We start from the raw sequence: 9,153 nt of genomic DNA on the forward strand, positions 1-9,153 counted from the left end.
GGAGGAGAGACGAGGTGAGCGGAGGAAGCGGGGATCAAAGTTGGGGTTCGAGTCCACACACACACAAATCCGACCTCTAGAGACACACACACACACACACTCATACGCATAAAAACTGCAACTGCTTGCATGCGTGTCCTCATGCACGACATTGTGTGTGTGTGCGTGTGTGTGTGTGTGTGGGGAGGGGGCGGCAGCTAAAAAAGGGGCAGAAAGTGTAAACACATGTCTGGCATCTTTTGAACAGACACATTTTTCACTCCTTTTTCTCCCTTCATCTCCTCACACTGGAACATTTTTTCATCCCCTCTCTCCACGCCTTTGAGCTGAAAGCGAAATAAATCAGAGTGGGGGGAGAGAGGGAGGGGGCGAGAGAGAGAGCGGGAGAGAGAGAGAGAGAGAGAGAAAGTGGAGAGGCAAAAGGAGAGACGCGGTGCACGTAGTTCCAGTGAAGAGGTGGAACGGAGGGTAGGGCGGCGGGTGGGGGCCGGGGGCAGCTTGTGGTGAGGGAGGGAGGGAGGAAGGATAGAGGGATGAGGAGGCGAGCGAGGAATGACAGGAGACGTGTCATAAGACTTATAACACGCCGCCTTCGCCACCGTCAGACAGGTGCTTCTGTGCTTCACCGCCTCTCTATCGGTTTGCCAACCGCTTCTTTCTTTCTTTCTTTCTTTCTTTCTTTCTTTCTTTCTTTCCTTCTTTCTTTCTTTTCTGGAGGTGTGAAGCTGATTAGGCGACTAAGAGATAATCACTGAGGTGGAGGTGGTTATGGAGAAATTTGTGACCCGGTGGTGAACCTGGGGTGACGTTGACGTTCTCCGTTGCCGTCCATGACCTCAGATTTTGGAGTAGATTATCCTGTTTATACCGTGGGATGTTGCCAACAATTGAAATGTTTGGATTCTTTCACAGCCATTTTCTATCAAAATGAAACTTGTTTATCAGTGAGTGCGCCCATGGATCCAGCCCTTCTTTTCACCTCGTCTCCTCGTCTGACGATAGCCTGACATTCATATTTAATTTGCCTATAAAGGCTCTTCAGCTGAAAATGTCTGAATTTAGTCATTTGCTGGATAAGTAACATTAGCGTTGCATCACATCCCCGCGGAAACAGAGATCCCATATTTAACCGGACTGTTGAAGTGCATCGAGATGCTATTTCTGGCAAACAAGTAAATGTTTAGTTACCCAGAAGCATTTACTGTGCAACCGAAACTGGTCCACCTGTCCTCTCGAAAAAGTGTCTGGCACTGCAGCAACTTTACCACTGTGTTCTGTCACTAGAGGTCCATGTTTTGCACTTTCTGAAAAAGCTGGGTGTGATACAATATATAATTATTATTAAGATTAATATCGTATTGCGTGCTCTCCCTCTGCCTCTCCCTGTGCTGGTGAGATATCGTTGCATTTTGAAAGGTACAGTAAAAAAAATATATACTGTATATAGCCCACGAATGACTACCCGCTGACATCAAAAGTCGGCAATTTAATTATAACATAACATATAACATATATCCCATATCTCCCCCAAGCAGTGGTGAAGTGACGGTGTAGCCGGGAGGTGCACGTGGCAGCGGCTGGTTGGCGGTGCCGTCCAAGGTGGTTGTGAAGCAGCGCGGCCTGGGAGCCACATGTCTTCTCCCACCCGAGAGATGCGAGCGCCGCGTCGGAGGCGGTGGCGGCTGGGCGTGTTTGTTCCCGAGCTGACACGGGCTCCTTGGCAGCAGACGGCCCCCTGGAGCAGGTCCCCCGTGGGGCCCGGCTGAGCTGCTGACCGTGACGTGGAAAGCCGCTCTCTCTCTCTCTCTCTCGCCACCTTAACGCCTGAAGGTCACCCTGTTCGCCTCACCTCAGACCTGCACCGGTGAGGTTTGAAGAGATAGAGCGAGAGAGAGAGAGAGAGAGAGAGCGAGCGACGAGTTATGAGGGGAGTGTAACGGACGCTGTTCATCAATCATACAGGTCATTCCTGGACCGACGAAGGGGTGTTCTGTGTGTTGAGTCACGGACTATCGCAAAATGAGTAAAAAAAAAAAAGTTCGTCCAGCGTCGTCCAGGCCTTTCGCCAAAAGTGTTTTCAAAGGTCTACCCCCTTCCTCCAACCTTCCACTTATCCACTTTTTCGAGTGCCTGCGGTCTCCAAACTACTCTGAAACATCGCGGATCATCAATATTAATAAAGTGCATTGTTACTGTTGAAGGAATTCATTTTGGGCTTTTCGGATAGTCTGGTTCTCTCTTTGCGGGTCTGTCTATATAATCTCTGTTCCAGCGACCTGGACCGGTGCCTTTGAGCCAAACTGGCCCTGATCTTATAATACACTGGCGTTCAGCGCTCTCTTGGTCAAATGAAAATTTAACTCCTGACTTGAGACCCCGGATCATGTCATGAAACCTCATTTCAATAAATCAGCCTGATTTATTGATCAGAGCTAAGCCCAATTTAAGGATGGGCCGTGGGTGTGTGTCCTGGTGTGTGTGTGTGTGTGTGTGTGTGTGTTTGTGTGTGTGAAGTGATCTGTTTCATTAACGTTAGATTAGACCCTCACAGCGCTGTATTTCTATTTTTACACGGTATCATGATAAACACAAGCGCACACGATGTTGCATGCGGATGTAAGCGATGCAGAGCCCCCTGGGGCCCGGCTCCAGGGGCCGGCGAGGGAAGAGGACTCAAAATGAATTTGTCATTGTGATAGGTGTGCTGTCATACGCGCTCCTCGGGGGCCAATCAGAGAGAGCTAAAACACCCCGGCACAACCAAGCACACTGCCCTGAAGGAGCCCTGTGTGTGTGTGTGTGTGTGTGTGTGTGTGTGTGTTGTGGTGTGTGTTTGTGTACGTGGAGGGGGGGGTGCGTGCTCTTGTCTCACCATTCCATATTGGTTCCCGCTGGTCTGTGTGTGTGTGTGTGTGTGTGTGTGTGTGTGTGTGTGTGTGTGCGTGTGTGTGTGCGTGTGTGTGTGCGTGTGTGTGTGCGTATGTGTGCGTGTGAGTGTGTGTGTGTGTGTGTGTCCCCCGTGGTTATATCTGTGGTGTCACCAAAGCTAAAGTGATCTGGCACACACACACACAAACTTTAGCACGGGATGAAGAAAAGGAATTAAAAAAAAAAAAAAGGAGGGAGAGAGCGAGAGAGCGAGAGAGGGAGAGAGCGAGAGAGGGAGAGAGAGAGAGAGAGATCATCAAGGTTGCATGGCATTGTGTTGGCAGGCCTTTTGGCATTAACCCCCCCCCCCCTTTACTTCCTTCCTGCACCCCTGGAGGGCATATTTAATCCCTAAACTCTAGACCCGATTTAAAGACAGAGGCATCACGCGAACCTGCCCGTCTGCATTGCATTCTAAATGCACACGCACGAGCACGCACGCACGGGTCGAGCCGAGGCGGTATTTGGGTGGAAATGGAAGAGGGAGGGATCTTTCCCTATAGTGAATCACACACGCACGCACGCACACACACACACACACACACACGCACACGCACACGCACACGCACACACGCACACAGTCTCATAATCATCATCTGAGGCAAGTTGCTCGTCGGTAAGAGTGAGAGTGCAGGCGATGGTTGTGAAGTGTGCGTGCACTATTCAGATGCAACACTTATTGAAAACGTGGAAATGATGGCAATTCAGTACATCTAGGCACACATTTTGGTTTTACACAAATGGCTATGAAGTATGTACACGGGTGATGCCAGGTGATACGTGAGCGCTCTGGTCCACGCCGGGGTCCTGATCACCCTCTCGGGGGTTAGTGAATGACCGGCCGGCTGCACATTATCGTCGGCGTGACAATCATTGACGCTCGTTTTTAACAGGCAGTTGTCTCTGAATAATGAGCGCTGTGTGTTAGTAATGGTGGTTGATTGCTTTGGTTTAGGTGAACTGCCACCTGCCTCTATTGGCCTTATTTGAAGTTATTTTCTCTCAGAATCAGGCGTCATTGGCCTACAATGTAAACCATATTGTATTGATATATATATATATATATGTACATATACAGTAGCTATATAACCTTTATAACCCTATGTGTGTGTGTATATATGTTATGATATGTTATTTTATATTATGTTATGTTATGTTATTTTACGTAACGTTACGTAACGTTATGTTATATTATGTTATGTTATGTTATGTTATGTCAGGTTAGGTTTGGTTATGTCAGGCTAGGTTATGTTATGTTATGTTATGTTATGTTATGTTACGCTATGTTATGTTATGTTATGTTATGTTATGTTATGTTATGTTATGTTACGTTATGTCATGTCAGGTTATGCTATGTTATGTTATGTTAGGTTAGGTTAGGTTAGGTTAGGATAGGTTATGTTATGTTATGTTATGTTATGTTATGTTATGTTATGTATGTTATGTTATGTTATGTTATGTTATGGTATGTTAGGTTAGGATAGGTTTGGTTATTTTACGTTATGTTATGTTACGTTAGGTTAGGTTAGGTTAGGTTACGTTATGTTATGTTATGTTATGTTATGTTATGTTATGGTAGGTGAGGTTAGGTCAGGTTAGGTTAGGTTATGTTGTTATGTTATGTTATGTTATGTTATGTTAGGTTAGGATAGGTTTGGTTATTTTACGTTATGTTATGTTACGTTAGGTTAGGTTAGGTTACGTTATGTTATGTTATGTTATGTTATGTTATGTTATGGTAGGTGAGGTTAGGTCAGGTTAGGTTATGTTATGTTATGTTATGTTATGTTATGTTATGTTATGTTACGGTATGTTATGTTAGGTTAGGTTAGGTTAGGTTATGTTAGGTTAGGTTATGTTACGTTTGGTTAGGTTAGGTTACGTTATGTTATGTTAATATTATGTTATGTTATTTTATGTTACGTTATGTTAATACTATGTTATGTTATTTTATGTTACGTTCTGTTATGTTAGGTTATGTTATGTTATGTTATGGTAGGTTATGTTATGTTAGGTTATGTTAGGTTATGTTATGTTATGTTAATATGATGTTATGTTAGGTTATGTTATGTTACGTTAGGTTAATGTTAGGTTAATGTTAGGTTAGGTTAGGTATGTTATGTTATGTTATGTTACGCTACGTTACGTTACGTTATGTTACGTTACGTTATGTTATGTTACGTTACGTTATGTTACGTTACGTTATGTTATGTTACGTTATGGTAGGTTATGTTATGTTATGTTTTGTTGTTATGTTAGATTAGGTTAGGTTAATGTTAGGATAGGTTAGGTTATGTAATGTAATGCAATGTAATGTAATGTAATTTTATGTTATGTCAGGTTATGTTATGTCAGGTTATGTTATGTTATGTTATGTTATGTTATGTTATGTTACGTTACGTTACGTTATGTTATGTTATGTTATGTTATGTTATCTGCCACTGCGCTCCTCAATAACGCTGAGGTTTTTATTTCTCCGCCACGCAGCGCCCCCTGGCGGCTAAACGTCGCGGAGAGCAAGCCCCTGACTCCGCCCCGCCACTAGGGCGCAGCACGCCGCCCCTCCCCCTCTCGGCCGAGACGGAAGACATGGCGGACGAGGCTGTGACAGCTTCCGGTCGGCGGAGCGCCCTCTTCCGTGTTTGTGTGCTGACGCGTCGTTAGGTCCTTTCCAGCCGCCAGCCCTGCGACGTGTCAGTCCTCCCTCCACGCTCAGCGCAGAGACACCATGGCCCCCAAAGGCAGCAGCAAGCAGCAGTCCGAGGAGGACCTGCTGCTGCAGGACTTCAGCAGGAACCTCTCCGCCAAGTCCACCGCGCTCTTCTACGGCAACGCGCTCATCGTCTCTGCCATCCCCATCTGTGAGTAGCTGCCGGCGGCTGTTGGCTAACTCTCGTTCATGCCGGGCGGGGGGGACGCGCTAGCGTTAGCCTCGTGCTAAGTCAACTTTTTTAGTGCAACAATCAAAAAGGCATATCGCACATACTAGTGAATATCAGCGCATAGCAGTAAATATCAGCATTACCTAGTAATGAATATCAGTACTTAGTAGTGAATATCAGCGCATAGCAGTAAAAAGCAGCAGCCCGTACTAGTAAATATCAGCATTACCTAGTAATGAATATCAGCACTTAGTAGTGAATATCAGCGCATAGCAGTAAAAAGCAGCAGCCCGTACTAGTAAATATCAGCATTACCTAGTAATGAATATCAGCACTTAGTAGTGAATATCGGCGGATAGCAGTGAATATCAGCAGCACATAGTAGTGAATATCAGCAGCAGATAGTAGTGAATATCAGCAGCACATAGCAGTGAATATCAGCAGCACATAGCAGTGAATATCAGCAGCAGATAGTAGTGAATATCAGCAGCAGATAGTAGTGAATATCAGCAGCAGATAGTAGTGAATATCAGCAGCACATAGCAGTGAATATCAGCAGCACATAGCAGTGAATATCAGCAGCAGATAGTAGTGAATATCATCAGCAGATAGTAGTGAATATCAGCAGCAGATAGTAGTGAATATCAGTAGCACATAGTAGTGAATATCAGCAGTGAATATCAGAAGCACATAGCAGTGAATATCGACATTGCATTGTCGTGAATATCAACAACGCATAGTAGCGAATATCAGCAACACATAGTGAATATTTGCACCTAGATCAGCACCTAGTAGTGACTATCAGCATCATCTAGTAGTGACAATCAGCATCACCTAGTAGTGACTTTCAGCAAAGATAAAATGAATATAATTGTGTAAAATTAGCAGCAGAGTAGAGTTTCACATATTTGCACAGCAACATATACAATCACCACATTATTGTTTGAATACGTTTTATTTTGTCTCTGTATATAATTATAATTTAAATTGTAATTGATTTGTTCTATTCTCTCTTGAAAGCATGCGTTTGCATTTCATTTCTGTTGTAGATGGACGCCATTTAAAAGTGAGGACAGTCCTCCTCAATTTAAATCCTTCCTCCTTTAACCCTTTCCTTGACGCGGCGTTCTCAGGGCTGTTCTGGAGGATCTGGCACATGGATCTGGTCCAGTCTGCGGTGCTGTACGCCGTGATGACCCTGGTCAGCACCTACCTGGTGGCCTTCGCCTACAAGAACGTCAAGTTTGTCCTCAAGCACAAGTACGTAGGCGCCGTTGCAGAGCGCTTATATTGGACTGCAAAGGCGACGAGTACCAGCTTGTCCCGCGGCGACACGAATGTTTTTAAAGATCCAGACGACGCAAATAGATGGAGCGTTGTCCACGTCGTTTATCATTCATCCATTGATTTGTCCTGTTTGTTTTTTTGCAACGCACGCCGTTCTTGCCGTTCATGTTTCTTCTCATCTGTACTGTGGTGGTGGAGCGAAGAGTCACTTTCTGAGCTGCCGATAAAGCTCCTGAGACGTTGCCCGGCGAAGGGAACGCTCGTCGATCTCCTCAGCCGAACACGCGTCTCCGTCCTCGACGCTGAACGTTTGTACCGCACTTAAACCCTAACCCTCCATCCAGAGACCTTATCGATTCATTTTCTCGCTCGCCCAGAATTGCCCAGAAACGCGAGGACGCCGTTTCCAAAGAGGTGACCAGGAAGCTCTCCGAGGCCGACAATCGCAAGATGTCGCGCAAGGAGAAGGACGAGAGGTGAGGCCCGGGGGAAAAACCCCCAAATACTTCGTTCAAGAACTAGAATTGCCAACACGGACACCAGCGTGTGGTCTGGTTGAACCAGACCTCTTAAACTTGATCATCCTAATATCTTATCAGCAGAGATGAACCAACAGGACTTTTTTTGATTAGGACCCAATTTGATGTTTTGTTTCAAATATACAAAGTACATACAAGGCCATGCTTGTAATACTCTCGAGGAGCCAATGCCAGAAATATGTGAACTTACTACTGTTCTGAAAGACACCTTGGATCAGGAATGTCACCTCAAGTCTGGTAGTTGAAACTGTTGCCGGCGAAATTTCAGAATCACGATCACCCAGTTTAATACCAGGATGAAGAAAACTTCATGATATACTCCTTTCCTTTGCATTCAAATAACTAGAACAGTACATTTAAACAATATACAACAATAATGCTTGAATGAAGTAATATTGTTTGTAATATAACAAACAAAAACAGTAGCTTTTGATTGGTGGTATAGGCATTTTTTCCTTTAGCGAGTGAATAAACTGTATCTGTAAATATACTTAAACGCCTCGGACTGAAATCCTGTCCATGTCGCGTATTCAGCTTTGACAGATTCTCTGTCTTCCTTCTCTCTGTGCGACAGGATCCTGTGGAAGAAGAACGAGGTGGCCGACTACGAGGCCACCACCTTCTCCATCTTCTACAACAACACCCTCTTCCTGGTGCTCGTCATCGTCGCCTCCTTCTTCCTGCTGAAGAACTTCAACCCCACCGTGTATCCTCCTCGGCAAAATTTAAAAAAAAAATAATAATAATAATAATCTCGACCTCTACGTAGGCCGTTGATGTGTTTTTATAACTCGCTTCGGTCGATTGTATTCAAATTTGCCGTAATGTGAAAATAAACCTGTTCAAACGTGGTCCCATGCGTGTACGCCAGTGAGGGCAAACAAGACGACAAACGAGTAATTTGAAATACAGTAACCCTGTGTGGTAGATTCAAGTATTGCATTTTAGACTGTTTCTGAGTTCGCCGTGTGTCGGTGTGAATTTATTTCCATTGTTCACCTTAACCCGTCGCCCCCCAGGAACTACATCCTGTCCATCAGCGCCTCCTCTGGGCTCATCGCTCTGCTGTCGACCGGCTCCAAGTGAGAACACTGACGCCAACGGAGGAATCTGGAGAAAACGAAACTTGGGAATGAAGGGAGGGAGGGAGGGAGGGACTGGAGCTAGAGGAAGAAGGGTTTATCATCCTCAAATTAAATTTAGGGATAGCTCCAGGGGCCGGGTGGGGAGAATCACATTTCATCTTCATGAAATTCATGATCAAATGTCTGGAGGATTCCTCCAGGTGTGTCCGTCTGTCTGTTTCTTTTTGTACCAATAAAGATGTCCAGCTTTGACCCTCACTTGTCCTACACTTTGCAGTTGCCTCTATGTTTATGTACCGGGCAGATTTCGGTCGGTGTGGTTTTAGCTTTTGCGGAGCTGGAGCGGTCACGTTGGACAGTTAGGTGCCTGGAAGTTTACTCATGAGAAAAAAAATAAATCGACTTGCGAAACTCACCTGTGATTCTGTGTTA

General features: G+C 45.1%; 1 protein-coding gene across 1 annotated transcript; it reads left to right on the forward strand.

Moving 5' to 3' along the window:
* The first annotated feature begins 5,562 nt into the window (after window positions 1–5,562).
* ssr3 (signal sequence receptor, gamma) lies at window positions 5,563–8,779 on the forward strand. Its single transcript, XM_080006441.1, has 5 exons — window positions 5,563–5,789; window positions 6,944–7,070; window positions 7,475–7,573; window positions 8,211–8,342; window positions 8,656–8,779. The coding sequence occupies exons 1-5, from the start codon at window positions 5,657–5,659 to the stop codon at window positions 8,720–8,722; spliced, it is 558 nt and encodes a 185-aa protein (XP_079862567.1). The 5' UTR covers window positions 5,563–5,656; the 3' UTR covers window positions 8,723–8,779.
* Window positions 8,780–9,153: the final 374 nt, after the last annotated feature.

This window comes from Zeus faber (genome assembly GCF_960531495.2).
Source record: "Zeus faber genome assembly, chromosome: 9".
Taxonomy (NCBI): Eukaryota; Metazoa; Chordata; class Actinopteri; order Zeiformes; family Zeidae; genus Zeus; species Zeus faber.

What these genes read in the sequence shown, in the direction of transcription:
- ssr3 (XM_080006441.1), top strand. Translation starts at nt 5,657, where the DNA reads ATGGCCCCCAAAGGCAGCAGCAAGCAGCAGTCCGAGGAGGACCTGCTG. An exon ending in CGTCTCTGCCATCCCCATCT is followed by an intron (nt 5,790 to 6,943) that starts GTGAGTAGCTGC and finishes CGGCGTTCTCAG; the next exon opens with GGCTGTTCTGGAGGATCTGG. An exon ending in AAGTTTGTCCTCAAGCACAA is followed by an intron (nt 7,071 to 7,474) that starts GTACGTAGGCGC and finishes TCGCTCGCCCAG; the next exon opens with AATTGCCCAGAAACGCGAGG.